The 20,285-nt window shown below is 39.7% G+C and overlaps 1 protein-coding gene across 1 annotated transcript in view; it reads left to right on the top strand.

Moving 5' to 3' along the window:
* Window positions 1–20,285, top strand: part of LOC112965731 (protocadherin-11 X-linked-like) — a 341,170-nt gene that overhangs the window by 195,879 nt on the left and 125,006 nt on the right. The window contains exon 3 of the mRNA XM_026065031.1: window positions 16,842–16,903. Coding sequence (XP_025920816.1) covers window positions 16,842–16,903 — 62 coding nt within the window. The remainder of the gene's footprint in view (window positions 1–16,841; window positions 16,904–20,285) is intronic.

The raw sequence follows: 20,285 nt of genomic DNA, 5'->3' as shown, positions 1-20,285 counted from the left end.
CAGAGATATTCTGAAGGGAAATATATTAATTCTGTATTACTGGTATTTTATCTAGTGTCTTGTTGAAGAGTGATTCTAGATTCTCTGTGCAATGAGCTGGGTAATAGGTGAGGGACATGTGATTTAGTTCTTTAATGTGATTCATTGTGTCAAGAATAGAAGTGTAGTACGGCATTCTACTTTGCAATCTTATATTTGCTGCTATTAGTCTTTCTAAGATTATTAAAAAGAAACAGAAATTGGAAATTCACTAATTTAATATAGGTCTTTAAAAATGTCCCTGTAACAAAGAAGATTCTGAAGTCCCAAATTTGTTTCTAAAATACCTGAGAAAATCAGAGATTTGGGAGGATGCAGTTGCTTACGGCCTTACAAGTGTTGTCTGCGTAAGGGCATGCATTAGCTCCTATGTTTACAGGCAAATTAGAAACAGGTATGTATGCAAGAAGGTGAATAAATTGCAATAGGAAGCATATGGCCAATCTCAAAATAAGCTATAGATATACTGAATGTGTGCAGCAGCTGTCCAAGAAGCTGTGGATATCTTCCAGCCTCGCCATAGATCCTGGTTTGTTAGTATTTTTATATTTTCATTAGGCTTAACTGGTAATAATAAACCAGTTGCATAGCTAGATCATCTACTATTTGGCTGAGATTTCTCCTTTCTTCGTGTGTAACGGTGGTCTCTCTCCAGTTCTACCCTCCTCCCCTAGGAGACCCTGTTACCAGCTTCAGTTTTTCACTTGCAGGAATGGGACTAGCACTAGCTTCAAGTAAAGGGACATCCCGTTAGGATTTGACATGACCTTCTTCTGTCTTTTTGAGTTGATTTAAAAAAATGAAGCTTTTTTGTTCAGTTTTTAGATGGACTTTTGGAAGACTGGACAAACTGACACAAGAGGTAGTCCTTTCGCAGGCCGGACAGCGTAGATGGGTTGCTGAGGATGTAATACGGCTTGTGCTGGTGTTTAAGGACACAACGCTCTGAGAAATGGGTACTGTTGTGGCATGAGCCCTTCAGCGCTTTTACATCACTGTAGGAAGTATGTGAAGTGGCAGTTACTGGTGATTAAAAAAATAAATAATTAATTAATGCTGAACAGTAGTTCAAAAGATCTCTATGTTTGATTAGAAAGTACTAAAGCATAATTTGGTAGAAGTAACTCTGTGAGGTTTACAAACTTCAGAGATTTAAACAAGTAACTAGTCTAAAATTTAATCTGCTGGAGAATTCACTAATTTTAATACAGTATTCTCATTTTGGTTTATGTTTCCACCTATTATTTTTATATAACTTCTGATCAGTTGGAAACCATGCCACTGTCTGACCACAGGTAGTGCATTTAACACATACTGTACATACCATTGCAATAAAATCCAAAATCCCATCTTGCTGTTTTACAAAGCTAAAGATTAATGACTTTTGTACTTGCTCAGAAGAGAGTGAGCTTAGGTAAAATGCTCTAAAGATTCATGGCAATGCAGAATTAGGCCTATGCCCTGTAGACATGTTTGTTTTACATATTTAACATAGAAAACAGTTTTGCTTTTTTTTTTTTTTTAATTTGATCTTCAACATTCCAGAAGTCTTCCTCCATCACTGTTGATATATCTTTTGTCTAACATGAGTTGTGTGACACGCATTCATTTTGCCCCATTTTACTATGTATTAAAAGCATCTGCGTTTAAGGGAATTCTTTTATGTCATTTTCTTCGTATGTCATTTACTATTTTTATTAATTATTTTAGCTGTATTTTTTTGTATTTACAGTATTCTGATTTTTCTTAATATAATCAGTATACATCTACAAAGGAGAACAAATGTCTTTTCATTCCCTGTTTCAAAAGGTTTGTCTTTTTCATCACGGCTTTTCAGTTCTTTGTCTAGTATCTTAATATGCAGTATCTCTTAGCATCTGCTGACTGAGCACCAGGATGACATTTTTGTTCTTCTTCTTTTCATTTTTATTCCAACTTATTGTTTGCTAAAGAAACAGAAGCTTTGTACAATTGTTGTAGGATGTTGTCAAAATAGGACCCTGGGCTGGCCAGTGTAAATCTTGCTGAGAGTGCTTGTGCCAGAGCCACCACTGCCTCGGAGCTGAGCAGGCAAGCTGTGCAGGACGCGGCAAGTTTGAGGTTTGCTTTTTGAGACATAGACCAGCCTTTGCTTCACTGATATTGAACAGCAGGGTGTGTGCTCCCCTACTTAGAGAAGGAAAGGGGAAAAGAAAAGTTGGTGCATTTGTGTAGTCAGCCTTTCTGTATTGCATATTACTGCCTAGCAAATTCCTTTTGGTTCAGTCAGCAAGTTTTATGTGGCCTTTTCTTTGTTTCTGAATGCTCCATTTGAGAAAATTCTAGAATAGTAAAGAAAAACAAAAATATTTATTATTTTACTTTGAAACACCAAGGCTTCATAAATGTATAGTTCATAACAGCTTTATGTTGCTGTAATAATGGCATTTTATGTTAATTTGCTTTGTTATAATGGGCCTGACAAGAATACTTAAGGKGTCATAGGGAAGAGTGGTTTCTATTACTTCAGAAAGAGACCATTTAAGTAACTTCTATTTGATTTTTTTTTTTTTCTTGTCAATAATGCTTCAATCCACACATAATATTAACCTATACTTGCATGTAGAAAATTAAGTAAGCTGTAAAGATAGAGAATACTGACCCAGGACCTTTTTTCGTGTGTGTGTGTGTGTGTTTTTGGTTGGTTGTTTGGTGGGTTTTTTTGTTTTTTTTTTTTTTTTTAGTAGTGAGCCTTGGCCCAATATTGCAATATTGTTCCTATGGAAGTCAACTGGAATGAGATCAGATCTTTCATTTCAATACCACTTTATAGGGTATAGGGGTCAGAGCTGTAAAGAACATAATCCTAACATGTGTAAGGGCCACTATCATGTAAGTTGTGAGTGTATTTGGTATTCCATGAGATTTTGAACTTACAACAGCAAGTTTAGTGCAATAATCCTGAGATAACTAAATGTTTTATGAACATGTAAATTGTATGTATTACAGAAGATCACAGAAGACTTACAAAGATTCAGATAATTTTCTAAAGGCTTATGCAAGTGAATGTTTTCCCAGTCTCTTGCACATGGACAGAATGATGCACTTATAAGAATGACTACTGTGTATGATTTCACTGCCATATATTATTTCACTGACAGTGTGCTTAGGGTAATTCAGTGTAGATATACTTTAGAAATCCAGTGATGACAAACTTCTGTATTTTTACCCATGCCTTTCACATGTTATCTTCCAAATGTTTATTTGCAAATCTCTTACGTTGAGATATGCAAAACCTTCAACTTCTATCAGAATGATGCTCCAATGATTTTTATTTCATTAACTATTTCTAAAAGCTCAAATTATTCCTGGAATACATCATCTGGAAAAATTGAAACAATTCTCCCTGATAACCAATTTACCACTTTCCTTAGTGTGTGTGAGAGCTCTGTGTACAAAATAGTAGCTTCTTTCCTATTGCTTTTCTTAATGCACAGCGATGGATTTTTTTCTACAAAATAGAGGACAGTTTGCAGTGATCTTTTGATTTGTAAGCTCACATCTCTGAGCTTATCTATCTGAAAATGGAAATTCCTGTTATTTTGCAGTTTCTTCTAACAATACATGGCATTTGGGGGGGAGGGGAAAAGGGGAAGTGGAGTATTAAATCTTGCAAAGCTTGCCATAGAATATAAATTATTTCTTTGTAACCTGCCTCAAATTGAGGTCTCTGCTACCATGTCTTTTGGACACTTTTGGTGTCCAAACTAGCTAGACCACGTATATATACATGTTAGGATCATGTTTTGGATTCAGCGTTAAAAATACCTTTACTAACATTTTAGCAAAAAGGCTGAAATTCCAAGAATTTCATTTTTGTCTGCTTAGGAACCAGAACTTGTAACTGAGGTATCAAATCACCCAACTCATTTGTTCAGATTTCATGTGCCACATGCCTGTAATATTGCAGGAAAGTCGGAGGCAGAAAAAGAATTATTTGCAATAACTTAGAAAATAACTTGAGTTATGCAGTGCATCATTTAATAAGAGTATCCTCTACAGTATAACAGATGGTGTTTTATTAAAGTATATAACAAAAATCATTTCCATGTAGACCATCCAAAATATTTTAATTTAGGAGTTGCTCTGGAAATCTGAGTGTGCGTTTGTGAGAGGCAGAGTGTGTGTGARGTGCATCTGTTTTGAAAGATGTCTTGCAGATTATTTTTTATACTATGAAATCTGCTTTGAATGTTCTAATGTATTATTTTATGACAATAGTTTTCTTCCCAATCTTAACAAAGAGAGGGTGTTTTTTTTCTTTCTTCTTGCCATAAGGAATATAATTTGGGATATACAGGTTGTCTCTTGCTTTAAAATAACTTTTGGGGTGATTGCTCTTCAATTTGCCATTTTAAAAATGAGGATAGTGATGCTTCCAGAGGATTGATACTATTATCAACTGGTTTTTGGGTTTTACTACAGAAGGATTGTGTTTAAAGTTGCCCAGTGCAGTCATTATTAGCAGAAAGTGACCTGCCTAAATTAATTTAATTTCATTGATGAAAGATTTGATTTCAGGCACTACACAGTGGGTTGTTTTCTCTTTCTCTCTGTTTCCCCTGTCTCCCCCCTCCCAAAGAGAAGAAACAATTTCTCTGCATAGGAATAAGTTACATTCTTCAGTGATGACAAATGCCTGTACTTGCCTGGCCCCATGGTGAGGAGAGTTGGGTCTCTCCGGACCACCTTTGTGTTCTGAATTCCCACCTCGCTTGGAGAGTCCTTCCTCTCCAGCCGCCCTTGGTGAGCGTGTGGGTTGGTTGGTTTGGTTGGTTTTCATGTTCATTATATTACTCTCCAAGATTTATCTAACTGTCTTCGGTTACAACAGGAATAACATTTTGCAGCACCTGGGGCATCAGCACAGGCTGGGACCGTGTAGTCCCCATGGCTTGCTGGTTGGTGCCCCTCTGCACGCTGCTGCCGTGGTGGTGGAGGACCATGGAGCCAGGTGTGACTGCTGTGGCTGGAGTCTGCCCGTGGTGTATGGTGCATTTGAAGTATGTTTCTCATTAGAGTATGGACATAAAATAACACATGCATCAGAGGCAATGCTTAGATTCAGTTAAGCTTTTAGGCCATCCCCATGTCTGGGCCAAGGAGTCTTGTAATGATGTCTAGACAAGGATGAGAGCACTTCTATGTTATGGTAACTTCCCTGAATCTGTCTTGTGGGCCCATAATGTATACCAATGTGTTTAAAAACAAAACAAAAACCTGAGAGTGCTTCTGAGCCTGACTTTGCACCCTAGCATACAAATCTACCATAATACAGAGACAGTCAAGCATCAGTGAAACTAGGGCAGGTTTTCCCTTGGCCTCAACGGTGTGTCCTCTGCAAGTCCCTCAGCACTTCCAAAGCCTCTTGCTCCAAGGCGGCCGTGCGGGCTGACGACTCCAGCCTGTCCCGGCGCCTGAAGGATTCGGGCTTCCTGCCTTTCAGGAGGGCGGTGCACCAGGCAGGCCTAGGTCAGTAACAGAAGTAATTTCATAATGATACTATTTATTACATTTGGCTGAAAAAAAACCCAAGTTAGAATTTCAAAAGTCTTCCTGAAATGGCGTTGTTATTTCCTTGATGGCAAAATCCACTGGCACAGTGGAGTGTGCAATACCACAGTAGAATTTTTCTTGTAACATCAGAAGTGATTCCTGACATGGGGTGAAGAATGGGGGCCTTGACATTGAGTAATAGGTGAAATGTGATGGCACTTTGTGGATGTCTGTAGATAGTAGCCTTTAGTAGTAGCCTAATATTTTTATTTTGCTTTTCTTGATGTAAAGCTGACTTTCATAGTTGTCCAAGGAAAAGCAAGAAGTTGCAGAGAGGCAGACAGGCACCAGTTTATTTTGGTCAACAAGACTGTCATACAACTTTAAAGGAATTTTACTACAATAATATTTAGATTTCAAACTCCATCCTGGCCACATGTAAAGTAACAAATGAAAGGAGAATAATGTGATTACATATGTCTGTTCTTGTAAGAAGCCTCAGATATGTTTTTTCAGAAGTTCTGCCGATAAAGCCCATAGACATTCTTGATTTGAGCAGGATAATGGATCTACCTTAGACCCATCTACCTGAGAGTAGAAGGACCTACTCTTACCTTAAGATCAGTAGATGCTTAACCCTTGGTGACTCCTAAACATGTTTTCCTCTTCCTCCCTGTTTTACAAGTAATACTATGTTTGCATTCAGTTTGAATTCTGTTCAACAAGTTAGGATACATGCTTAAAGTTTTACTCAGAGACTTGATAAGAGAAAAATCAATTTCAAAAAGTATTTTTGTATCTCTTAAGGGATTATTTATGTTACATGTGCCTGTTCTGGGCATATTCTTGCCACCTAAAGAACAATCTGACATTTTATTTTGCTTCATAAACTAAGAACTACAATATGCACTTGAAAAATCCAACCTTTTTTTATATGACAAATAGGCGCAGTTGGGGATAAGGAATATAAATAGGATGACATCAAATGAAAAAAGCTGATGATCCAACAAGGATTCTATAGATCTTGTTGTCTCTAATGTCAAGAGAATTGCAGATTAGTCTTGCTGCTCTTTATGAGTAAGCCTATTTATCAACTTTCTGGAAAAGCTAATTTAAGGTGGCGTATTTTCCTTAGTTCTGCCACACTTCAAAGCTGAAAGCCCAGAACTTTGTCAGCCGTTGTCTCCTGGCTGTAATCAGCATTATAGATTCCCATTCAGGCCTCTCTCCACCAGCCATGTCCTGGCTGGCTCAGATAATGTAATTTTAGTTTATTTGTATTAATAAAGTAAAAAAACTAAGAAGACTTAGCATTTAGCACTATTATGCAGTTCAGACTTTATATATAGAGAGAGCGCAATTTAAATTGCAAATGCTATAGGAAGCTGGATTTCTGTAAAATGTAACTTTATCGCGCTGTAGAGAAAGAGGACAACAAGCCCTAGAGAAAACAGCCATTTGTACAGGGCGGATACCGACAGAGGTTACAGTATCTGTTTTCTGGCTAACCTTCAGAAGGAACAACTATTTTGTGAAGGGATACAACAAGAAAAGCTGATCTTAGGAACTCTGGAGAAAATATGCAGAAAATATAAAAAAAATTCCTGGTTTTGCTACCATGTACTACATTTTTAACATGATGCTTTATACCTGAGTCACGAAATGCATTTGTGTACATTTATATTCATTCTTTAAAAGCTAAATAGAGCTCAAGCAACTGAAACAAGCTATTTGGTATTATGGGTTTTTTCTTTCACTTGATGTGAGAATACCTTGGCATATAATGTCACATTAGTTTTATATATGTAAATACTTTTGAGTCAGAACATGCAGTGCAAGAATGTTTTATCAGCTATTACCACTGAAATTTTTACATATACAAACTAGAAAAAAAGTTCAGTTTTTATCAAAAATTAAAGTAGGTTTGCTCCATTAGGATGAACTGAGTTTGTGGCAATACTTTTGCTCTTACAGTCAGAAATTGGGGAAATTTATTGTTTAAATACATTAGCAACAATGTGCAGGCTAAAGCAGATGTGAAACACAGTATCGTATTGTTACTTAAATGTAATGAAATCAGTTGAACAACAGAGGTCTTGAATAACATAGTATGAGAGATAAGGCATTCCAAAATGCTGAAACTCTTTCTTACACAGAGCTTTAGGATAAATCCATGTAATTCCTGTGCATGACATTTCAAAATGCCCAGAGCTGTGAATATCACACCTGATTGCTTTTAAGTCTAAAGCTTTCATGTGCAGGAAATAATGTTTCAATTAAAAAGAGAAAAGGAAGTCATTTGACATTATTATATTGCATTCAAAATCATGTACAGAAAATGAGAGCAAATTCAATACTGACTCAAAGCTGAACAGGCTTAAATGTTTGCATCAGCTGTTCAGAAGATTGTTAGGTCACAAGTTTAATAAAAATTACTATATCAAGTCTTGGAACTTGATGGTCTCAACTTCTGGTTATTGAAATTTTGCTATTGCTAGTTACCAAATGCTGGCTTTTATTTTCCTTTTTGACCCACTTCAACTTTGTCATCATTTAGTGACTAAAATATATTAATTCCCTCTACTTTAGTTTGAACAGAGTAATTGTGAAGATACTGTGTAAAAGTACAAATACTGCTAGCAGGTAGAAAGAGTTTCTAGCTTTTAGTTTACTGACTTTGCTTTGTGCTTGTGAAGTGCTTTGTGTCCATGTGAAGTGTTTTTGACTTACAATTAAAAGTGCATGTGTGCACTTGTAAGATTAGTGGGCATTTTAATTTTTAATACCCCATGCAGTATCTGACATTTCACTGGGGACTCGGAGAAAATCCCTTCTCCTTACCTAAAACCAGTGGGATGCATTTGCCCTAAAAGTACCCTTGAAATAAATACCTTTTCTAGTAATGTTTGGAATCGTTTCTCTCAGCTGACATCTCCTTTCCTGTAAGATGTTTGATCATTGAATCTTGAAATATAGATCTGGGTTTTGCTTATGATTGGGTTTCTTTCTAGAACCATTAAGAAAAAGAATTTGCCCCGTGCACGTTGCCGGTGCCTGGCTTCGCTGGCTGCGTGACAGACATTGTTCTTCCGCGGGTGACCTCCTTGCACAGAATGATAGTTTTATCCTTCTCTACATCATTATGTTTGCTGTAGAAAAATCCTGCTGTGCTACATCATAATAACATGTAATCTTCTTGCTCAGTTTAGCTGAGATTTAAGGAGCTGCTGTTCATGGAAGCAGTTTTCTAAAGTCTGATCTATAATTTACCAGAATCAACCAGGCAAAAGAGCAAGAGGCTTTATAAGAGGGATACAGCCCTTAAAACTCTTAAATGAAGATTAGTTTAAAGTTTTACAATCCGGTACAAAACCATCTGGCAAATCTCATGTCAGGCTTTGTTAAACCTCTGAGCTTTCCTAGTATGCTCGAGTCGTTCAGCCTCCACCCTGCGCCCTCCCCGCGTCTCCCATTCCCGTCTCCTGCCAGACACCCACATCCCTCGGCGGTGTGTTGGAGCAATACTAGTAAGTGAGGGGCCGATTTTTTTCTAAAGTAATAGCAAACAGCTCTAAACGATGGAGACTGTGGGTGTGCAGCACCTCTGGAAATCGTGCCCTTACGATGGCTGTCTGCCTGGATATGCAGTAGGTGATTTATCGCATCTTTGAAGAGGTAATTGCAAGATAACAGCTGCCTGTTGGCAGAACCATTAGAGACTTGCTGGGTTAAATTGTGGCTTTTGAGGCCAAGGAATCACTGGGAGGACGCATAGCAACATCGCGAGGCGTTCTGATATCTTCAGAAATGGAGTAGCGATCGTTACAGCCAAACGGTATGGCAGTTGTGTAGGCGGTGACTGCAGGCTGCTGCCTGGCAYGGGGAGGTGGTCGCAAGCCCCCTCCGGGGCTGGAGGCTGCGGGTTCCTGGCTGATCCCTCCGTCTCCTGACTTGTCTGTCTGTTCTTTGGTAAAAGGCAGACCAAACGTGTTTCTTAAACACAAAACAGAAACACTCCCACATGAATTATTACTAACGCCTTGATTTCAGCTGTCCCGTGGTTTTCCCATATATTTTCTTCGAAGCCGTACAGATTTATTTTCATATTTATATAAAGCTTAGAAATATGGAACAAAATAATTTGTTCTAGCAATCTGTCACATTATACTTTTTTCACTTAAAGTAACCTTGTGTTTCTTTTCCATTTGCCTTTCCCATGAAGGATCTTAGGGGGCTCGAAGAGAGGACTGCAGGAATCCAATTACCTGAAATCAACTTAGAGGCAAGAAAGAGACATTGTTAATGGAGATAAGCTCCTTCCCAGGCTTATAGCGTTTCTCTGTCTCGTGTGATGATAAAGATGTTCTCCATCGACAGTGGAATTAGTATACGTGGTTTCTTGAATACGATGTGGGACAGAAAAACAGTAGACTCTGCAGCTTCTGTCTAAAAAATGTAGCTCTTGGGAGTATATTCTAAACATAACTACAAACGACAAAAGCCGCCCCCAAACACATGATAATCCTGACAAGACATTCTTAATGTAATATAGTTAATATACTACTTACAAAATATCTCTTGCTGTTTGCTTCCTAAATCTCACTTTAAGCAATACAATATTTAAACTTGAAAGACAATTTCATAAAGCACTTTTTTTTCCTTTCCTGTAAAGTGCAGAAGTGAAACACTTTGAGTCAGACAATGCTGCTGTAGCAATTTTGCAAGGCACCAGAGAAAAATGCATCATATTATCTTTGAATTTCAGTCTGCTTTTGCTTCTCACAGCAATCAATAACCATTAGTATGGTGGTAGTATCCATCTAGATAATTTTAGGGCTTTTCCAGAAAGCAAAATACATAAAACAAAATTGTCGTGTCATAACTTTTTTTTTTTAAACTCTAATAAATCCAGGGTTTGTGAGGGGAAAAAAAAACCCCTATCAATAGGAAGTGGGATTAAAAAAAAGATGACTACTAGCTAAATACATCCAGTATTTAGTATCTGAATAAAAAGTCTGAGGGCAAGAATTAATTCTGTTTGCAGCCTGTAGCGATAGTTAAGAATTGAAAGAAAACTGGTAGCCTTATTTAATAGCAACAATTAAAAAATAGTCATATCCATGCATTAAGTTACTAGATATTACTAAGATTATTTTGGAACCGCAGGTCACGAAACAGAGTGAGGCTTCAACTGAGCATAATTTAACTCCTTTCTGACAAAGAAGGAAGGACTTTGCCACAATTTCACATTGGGCATCTGTCATCAGAGGCGGCTGCCTGGCAGCTCGGGGCTTGGGCCGGGGCAGCGATGGCTTGGGAAGCTGCTGAACGTAGCCGGCTGCGGGTACCTCAGAGAGGGAGAGGCAAAAGGGAGGGCTAGTTAGGTGGCTGCTGGCATGAATCCGAGTGAATGAGCATCCTTCTTCCTCATCGCTTGCATCCTGCTTTCCTGACCTGTGGTGGGACTGGCAGGGCAGGATCCTAGATGGTCACAGGGCAGAGAGAGACTGGGGCTGAACCTGCTGGAGAAAACAGGTTGAATAAATTAGCAGTACCTTGTTATGGATCCTCCTAACCTGTGCAGACACCAGGAACTGAATGCTGGAGGGCAAGGATACTGTGAGGATGGAGGAGATCTTCTGTTCACGTATAGTTGTTATAAAATTAGTTTGAATTGTCTCAAATGCACAAGAGACTTCACCTTTTATTTCAGAAAGGAGACCACTGCTGTGGCATCTTAAAAATAAAAATGAAGTCTGTCTTAAAATGATGACTTTCATAACCTTTTGGAATCTATCTTATGATTTATTTTCTCTTGTAGATTTTTGGAAGCATATTTGGAAGATATTCAGAATATATATTTGGAATATCTTTGGAAGATATTACCTGTCAAGTTGTCATAAGTAGTTGTATGTTTGTTAACTTATTGTTCCTAATAAACAACAAGAAATATTCATGATGAATTTCATTTTTTCCTTAAATAAGATTTAATAACTCCTTTGATTAAATATTAAAGCTTTGTTTTGCTGCTCCAACTAGACAGAAAATTCCAAGTATCAGCAAAATATTTTGTGCACAGTATTTTTACTACTTGGCCCTTCCGCTGGACTGTATTGACTGCTGGCATAATTGATCAGGGTAATTTCTAGATGGTAAGGTGGGAGACAGATGTGATTGGCTGTATGATGGCTCCACAAACTAAAACTTCTTTCTCACTGTTTCACTGAAAATACCTGAAAATTGGACTAGCTGTGGAGAGATAGGATTGGCTGGCCGTAGGGAATAGTTCGCAGGAACAGTGCATTTCCCAGTGGGCAAAAGGGTTTACTAAGATAAAGGAAACCTGTTAAAGTCAATAAGACCTTCTGCGGTTTCCTGTCTTTTTTGCCTATAGCTGTGCCTAAACCAGGGCAGCTACGCAGGATGACAAGTACTGATGTAGAACAGAACAAGTCGCCCTCGACTCCCCAAATCGGTGTCAGCTCCAATCTTTTCCCTCTGCCTTCCCTTTCTGTGGCAGAAGCAGCCTGCCACCTTGACTTTGTATCAAAACCGAATTTTGGGGACCCACTGCTTTAAGCTGGTTCTGGAAGGAAATTTTTAAAGGTGACATAGGAAAGAACGTGAGAACTAGCATGGCAAGAGAATAAGACAAGTGGGGGAAAGACTGCGGGTATGAACTGGGATTGGGGTACGACAGCAAACAACCGATGTCCGAAGTTCCCGGGTTAACTGGTGAGCGCATGGTAGTGTAAGGCTGCGAATTGTTCCGCCGACTGTTGCTTTTCACAGGCTGAGGGGGAATGCTGGGGCCGGAGCTGTTGGATGAGAGGTGTTGGAGGTGTTGGAGGAGTCGCGCGGGTGCTCTGCGCACTTGTGGAAGGGCGGCTGGCTTGTCACAGAAATGACAGCTCTTTCGTCAGACGTGAAGAGAACCTAATTTATTCTCAAAGTCATGCCTGCCTGCTCGAGAAACTGTAATCTGTGCATGTACAAGAGCTAAGGGAGCTTTAATGGCACTGCTGAAACCAAAAGGTAATATCCAGGTTGAAATCATTCCATCTTTATCTCATTATGAGTATAATTTTCTTCTATGTGCAAAACTTGAATGTCAAGTTGAGGAGGTAGAGGGAACATAAACAAAAGACTGTGGCCATATTCCTGTTGTTTCTTTTGAGTAATCATGGAAACTGCAGAAGGTTGTAGGAAGATGCTCCAAGCAAAATGGTAGGAGAGAGGCTTCCAAAAGTAATACCTAATTTTAGCAAATGCTTCTTTATCTGTGCAGGAGGAAGCTTGCTGAAGGATTGGTTATCATTACCACTTTTTTTTCTTCTTTTTTTTTTTGGAATGAGTGCTACTTATCTAATCCATGAAGAATCTGTGCGTGTGTATCAGCAAGTTGTAGGTTGGTAGCTTGTATATTAGAAGCCCAATTGCTACAGCAGCATGTCGTTCAGCCTAAGGTTTGCACTATGGGAGTCTTGCAGCATGCTGAGTTCCACTGTGCAGCAGATATACTGCTAGTTAACAGTACTAGTGCTAGTCAATTTTAAGCTATTTTGTGTGTAGTCACAGCTCATGTATAATTTGCTTCATGTCCATTTTTCTTCTGTAATGAGAAGTGGTAATGCAAATACACTTCCCGGTTCTCCGGGGTAGACCAGGTCTGTGCTGTGTGGTGGGGCTTTTCATTCGTAGAGCTCAATTCCTAACTTCGCAAGATCAGACTGAGATCTACATGTAAACGGTTCTACTGAATCGTCAAAACAGTTTTTATTCTCCTTGTGTGGAAAGTCTCTAGGGGGAGAAGGCAGTTGCTGCTTGTTTTCTCCTTCTTCCTTATGCTGTGGGATGCAGGCTGCTGACTGCCCTGTGGTTGCCCCAAATCGGCCCTGCCTGGTTCTGCTCTGGTGGTGGTGTGTCGCACCGTTGTGGCGATCACCCTCGGCGGGGCGGAGGGTGCTGCCTGCCTGCYGGCCCGGGGAGACAGCAGGCGGTCAGTGGGGGAGAGCTGAAGGTGCGAGTCTGTAAGAAATTCAGGATCAGGAGGTGACTGAAGGCTGGAAGGACGTCTGAGAGTAAGCGTTATCCTTTGAGGAGCAGGAAACTACCTGCGCACCTGCCTCTGTCCACTTTTCTGGAATTGCCTGTAGCAGGAAGCAGACAACACATGACTGTAAACTTATTAATGCCATAGAAGGATAGCCTGTATTTTTTTTTTCAGTTTCATTAATTAATCCTATTATTATTGGAGAAGCTAGGGAAAGTAAAAGAAGTGTTTGCTTTTTTTTTTTCTTTACCCAAATGCCCTTTTTTATTACTATCCAAGAGAAATTATGGACCCTGGCCAAGTTGAAAATGAGCTTCAAAATATGTCAACTGGAGCAAATACAGTATTTTAATGACTCTTGAAAAATTAATTCTGGTCAAAAAGATCTTAAGCAAAGACAGGAAATTTTGGTCCAAGGAGGAGTATGTGGTATCTTGATGGTTGCTTTTCTCTCTGCACAGTTATAGCCACATACAAGTGCTTCCGTACATACACATTTAAAGTTGTATTCATTTCTTGCTTTGTCTCAGCAACAAGTTCAGTAGGAGGAAGCATATTATCTTTGTAGCTATCCAATACAGCTTCAATAGGATTCACTAGCAAATCTTCTGGTTTGTTTTTCAGCAACATTGAAGTACTTTGCTTGTTTTGAACCTTTCAGAGTCTAGGCTGGATATTAGAAAAGGAAAATTACTGCTGTTTGTTAGGTAACTCTCTTAGTGGCAAGATGCAGCCTGGCTACTTGCTTTGTACTAATTCTTCAGAAAGGCTGCGCTCAATGCAAACGTGGGAGCTGATCACTTGTGTTTGTACTTGTGTTTGCCTCACCTGTTGCTCGACCCAGTTTATGAACGTTTTTGGAAGTTTTACTTATTGACATGTGAAATAACCCCAATGAGGTAAATATCTTGATTTTATAAGAATGTGGGTGCTGACCTATAATATTTAGAATATCTACCTGGCTGTGCTTGGCGATCCCTCAGTCATACCTGGGGTTTGGAGCAAGCGTTCAATTGTAAGACAAGAGCTTAGAGCACTGTGTCACCTAAATGTACTTTTGCGGCCCTTTTCTTCATGAATGCATACATTTGCTTTTCCCTTTTCCTCTCCGCTCTAAAATATACTTAATCAGACTAATGTGGTATAAAAACTGCAGAGTTCCAAGGAAAATTATTTCTACAGAACCAGTATGATTTTTATTTTTTTTTTTAATGTCAGTTCATAGCAGGATGTCCTATGTGGAATTGTTATGGTATCTTGGCACCACAACTGATATGTTTAATAATTGTCAGGATGTGTTTCAGTCCCTTTGATGCTTGATTACTACATGAAAAACGCAACCTTCCCTTTCAAGGTGCATTTATTTTCACTCTGTTTAGCATTCACTAAATCTGTGGTTATTTTTCTTTTGAAAATGCATTTATTGTCTTATTTCAAGATTGAATCATGTTCAGTTGCTACTCCAAAATATAACATCACAAAAAATGGTAAGAATGATTGCCTGCAGTCTATTATTACAAGCAATCCAAACTGCCAGAACAAAATAGCCATTTAATAAGGTGGTTTTTTTTGAAATGAGCCCTGTGAATGTTCCAGGCTAACGGAAGTTGCCCACAAACTCTGTATTTTTAAAAATGTTTCCTATTAAATGATCGTATTTTATTACATATGACAGCCAATCAATGGCATATAACTCCCTCTCCTAGTCAGCCTTTTCTGTCTCTGTGGGCATTTAGATCACTCCGATCTGAGACCTGGATAAGGTGCTGTTTATACTGCGTGTTGTCAAAGGTCTTATCCAAAAGGTAGTATGTTAGAGACGTTGTGTTTCAGGAGGAGGAAGGATTTTATTAAAAAGCCTGGCCCTTAAGTAGTGTCTTTCAGCAGAGGCCCTACTTCTGTGAATTTCCCTGTTCCCACTTAGCAACTGAGAGAAATTGGAGAGAGGAAACGGAGGCGACTTGTCTGCATTTGTGCAGCAGTGCTGAAATGCGAGAAGTTCCCCTACAGTGTGTAAAGTTCCTGCCTGGGGAAATTTGTCTGGAGCAACTTAAAAGGAGGGAATGCCAATATCCACTCCGGAAAGTCAGATCCTGTCTTATGTATAGAATTTGCAGTTCTGTGGTATAAAGCAGGAAGCTCTTGAAAACAGGTAGTGAGCTTTTTATAATGGTAATTAATAATGATGCTTAACTATTTACCTTAAGATCCATTAAATATAGTAGGTCTGGTGTACCCATATAAGGGTTCAGGAGTGGTTGTCTGAAGCCTGAAGCAGCACATCAGTCCCAACGCTCAAAAAACTTTCCACACTTATCATCGGAGCAGGATACATTCTGCATGCATTAGCGAGTACTTACAGGATGCTTTGGTAATATTAAAGAACTTGGGAATGTGAAGAGTTAGCAAATCTAATTCTTTGAAGACTACTTTAATCTATGTGATTATATAGACTTTGTACTTGAAGTCAATCTTTGAAAAATTCCAAGGTAGTGTAAAGTTGAAGATACAATGCAGACTTAAAATAATGGGGGTGGCAAATTGTTTTGTCCCTTAATTTTTAGGGAGTAGGGTTTTTTAACATTCTATTCTTCCGTAATATTTCTTTCAGTTCACCTATTTAATTTAATTCCACTGTAGTCTATGTCCTTTTTTCAAGATATATATTCAACATAGCACAATCTAGGGAGGAAGCAACACAGAAACTGGAGTTGAGTTGAATTCTCCTTSAGATCCTGCTGCTGAATACTTGGCTAATCAGTTGATCTTTATGTCTGAGGTTTTTTCATCTGTAACTATTTGGTGACTTTTGTAATCACTTAGTAACCATCCACTGCAGATACACAAATGAAAATAGCTTTCTATTATCTTTATGCGTGACTGCTGTTGTAAAATGGGGTGGCAATAAGTTTTAAAGAAGAGTTGATGCTAGATTGCTGTTTAGCACAGTGAATCTGTGAGCGCTGCCAGTCTCTTCCCCTGCCCTCCTTGAAAGTAAAAGCTACTCTATCAAGATTAGGTTACTTAGCTGCAAAAATACCAGACCTGTAGTCTACTTGAAATGAATGCAGTCATGATTTATTATGATTATTTTGTATGAATTTTGTGCATGAGTAGTGTTTTATTCCCATAAGGGAAATTAATGCTGAATGCTGATGGAGTTGTTGAACGGATAACCTGATGCATACTTTTCTTTCCTAAAAGCACACAAAAGAAATGGGAAGGCCACAAACTCCTTTAAAAGAAACAACCTTGGAGCCATGGACTCAGCCACAGGTAGGCTGAAACAACTTTTCTGATTATGTTCTTTAACGATGATTTCTGTAAGTCTTAATTGAATCAAGCAATTTGGGGCTCTAAAGAAGCAGTGCAATATGTAGCTGTGTGGTTCTTGGCATCGCGTGTCAAAACGATTTGTTTCAGTGTTTGGCAATCAGGACCATTTGTACTGTTCTTTTTCAGTTAAACTCTTGGGATCCGATTCAGCTTTTTTCCAAGGTAGAAATGCCAGCATTATCTTAACCTCAGTTTGTGTCGCTTACGTACTTAGGATTTTACAAAACTTTGCACTGTTATATTGCTCTGTTTTTTAACATACACCACTGTAACTCAGGTCAAAATCAGTGGCAAAACAGAAACTTAGAACAAAGCTAGTTCTGAGTAGTGTGTCAAGAAACCATGAGCATTTTCTGGTGTAGAAACTAAATTCGTGGAGTGTTATTTTGAAGGGAAGCTCTGAAAGATCAACCTATTGCATCATCAGGATCGATCCAAAAAGGAAGTGGTACTTAGTCATGCAAAAAGAGAAATGGAGAGACTCGTGCAATATTTACCTTCCTTAACACAAAGTGTCTTAGATGTATGGGCTTTGCATTTGTGTATTTACCTGAGCAAATCAGTTACTACAAATTTCTTGCACACAGGAATCCAGAGCCATTTTTGCTGTTTTTTCCCTGTGCATCAGTTTACTGTGCTGTACATTGAACTATGAGGATTTTGGGATGATGGGAGGGAAGGAGAGAGCCAGTTCACGGCTCCTCAGTAGCTGAGGTGAAAGTGGCTGTTGCTGTTGCAGGGGTAAGGACTGGGACTGTGCAAGAGGGGGAGCTGGAGCAGAGTGGAGATATGGGAGGTCCAGGAAGAGCAACCTGGGGAATCAGGCTTCTCCTGCAACTTCTGCCAGGGGAAGACAGCTGCTGCTTTTCGTGGATGTGAGGACATTTCTCCCTCAGCAGCTACCATGTTTGTAATTCATGTGCTGCAGTGTCTCTTCCTGATGGAAGCAACACCCACCTCTGCTTTGCAGAGTCCACTCGGTGTTAAGGTCGGCCGGGAAATCTATAGCTGTCTTCTGCACGCTGAGAAGTTGCTGTCGTAGCCATGTGCCTACTTGGGCTGTGCAGAGAGCTGGTCTTTGGCAAAGAGGGAGAGGACCAGGCGGAGGTAGCACCCCGTCTGTACTTACAGTGTGGCTGTAGTCTGCGTGGGCTCTGCCTGCTGTCCTTAGCCTGTAAACACTCTGCCCAAGCAAGCAATCACCTATTTAGTTAGTCTCCAGTTCTTACAAACTACATGTATGGAAATCCTAGAACTCATGCTTATTTTAGAGGCATGCTTACTTTGAAAGCTTGTGGCAAATGCAGTATATGCATTTGGAAAAACGCACATCTCTAGTATTACTAACTTCATCAATACCTGAGTGCAGTTTTTTATTAGTTGTGGTGCTGACTGTGCAGGCTTTTTTGGTAAAATCTATGAAGTCAGTTACATTTGATGTCATTGCTGGTAGTTCTTAAAAGGCGAGTTCTTCACTGCGGTCATGCATACGTGGTATCCGTGCTTGTGTTCCCCTGCTTGCATACGAGAAGGCGCCAGTCACCCATAAATACCCAGGCTGAGGGAAGTCCCTCAGCTGTCTCTGCAAAACGTAGGCTCTTGCCCCCTTACTGAAGTAACAGGTCCCAGGCGTAGAGCGTGCCCTGGCTGCTCGCGGGTACTGCATAGCCGAAACGCAGAACACCTCTATCCGGGCAGTTGCTAACGGCAGTAATTAAGCCTGCTTCCACCTGCGTCTGCGGTCACTGATGCTTACGCGCAGGACCGCGGGAGCTTGCTGCGGTGCGAGGGCAGGGACAGGCCGTCACTCCTGACGCGCAGGCGCAAAGCTGCTGGGGAAGGTGCGCCAGTCGGGCCGCTGCTGCCGAGCCGCTAAGGAATCGCTGTGGGCCGGTTCGCGGGCTCCTCCTGGCTCCCTGTTTGCAGCCTGTGTGGCGGAGCCTGGAGTTAGGGCTGGAGTCCAATTTATTGGCCAGGAAGCGCGGATTTTGGCTTCCGAGTTGCGAGCAGAGGAGACGCAGCGGCCGGGGCTTGGTGGCTGCAGCTGCTTGGCCRTGGTGGCTGCGAGACTGCGGCCGGCACCGCTGATGGCGCGGGGTCAGCAAGGCCTCGGAGTCACGGAAACACCACCTGCGACTGTGCCGGTGCTGAAGAGGATCTTCGTTCTTCCTGAGCGTGTACACGGTCACCCTGTTACGTGATCGGTTCTGACAGCTGCGTTTGCCACTGCTTTGTGTTATAGCTACACAAATTAAAACATGCAAAATATTTTTGTCACTCTTATTCACTTTTTGGGGGGGAAAAAACTGTTGCTTTAAAAAAAAAAAATCAAAGAAGCTAACACCCATATTTTTTTTTGTTTTGTGGCGAGAAGAGATGTAATCAACAAAATCAAAAACTGCTGGAGCCATTATTGTAGCAGAAAATTAAATTAGTTGTTAATTCTTCCATGCCTGTAATTCTGGCTCCTGCAAATCCCTCCTTAGATATTTTGTATAAAGTGAGTAAAAATTCATGGCATGGATAAAGGCTTTGTCTATTTTATGAGCAACAGGCAAATGATCCAAATGGTGCTCATAAAGCAAATGGTTCCCAACTCTAAAAGGAGGAGGAATATATTTAAAATCCACTGGAACGAACCCTGAGTAAAAACAACTTCTGTTTACAAGAAAGTGCTGTTTATATGAAAGTGTGTTTTTTGGTTGTTTCCTAAGGGGAGACACTCACCCCTTTGTCTACTTAATAATAATAAAAGAATCATTACATTTTCTTGGGCTCCTTACTGCATGTTCAATGTTCAGAGTTGCTTTGGGATACATTTTTATCAACAGAGAGTGAAAAAAAAATAGCTGAGAGCACAGCTTCAGTGTTCAGGGCCAAACAGTCAGTGAAGCAAGAAGTACCACATCTGTTCCCTAATATCTAGGAAGTGCGAAGCTGATACGTATTAGTAGTTGGACAATTTCACATAGGGGTTTTACTGGAGAAAAAAAAACGGTGCTTTTTATGAGGAAGGAGGGAAAACTCTGTAGGTTCCACCTTCTGTTGTCATCCTGGTTTCTGATATTTGTTAGGGTTTCATCTTACAGAAGTAGCCAAGACAAATTTGAAACCAAACTCTCCAATTACAGGAAAAACAGAGAACTATAGTGCTTTATCAGGCTAATTTTTATTCTTTTTTTTTTTTTCTTTTTTTAGCTGTGATTTAATTAACTGAAGAAATATTTATTTCTTTAATAAATTAAAGAAATAGGACATTGCCAAAGTGGGAATCCTTTTTCCTGGCTATGCCTTTTAACTTGCAGTTTTCTATGTCTCTTTA

The sequence above is a fragment of the Apteryx rowi genome, unplaced genomic scaffold (assembly GCF_003343035.1).
Source record: "Apteryx rowi isolate R43461 unplaced genomic scaffold, aptRow1 scaffold_102, whole genome shotgun sequence".
Classification (NCBI taxonomy): Eukaryota; Metazoa; Chordata; class Aves; order Apterygiformes; family Apterygidae; genus Apteryx; species Apteryx rowi.
Note: the sequence above shows the minus strand (reverse complement) of the source record. Positions and strands in the feature narration are given on the sequence as shown.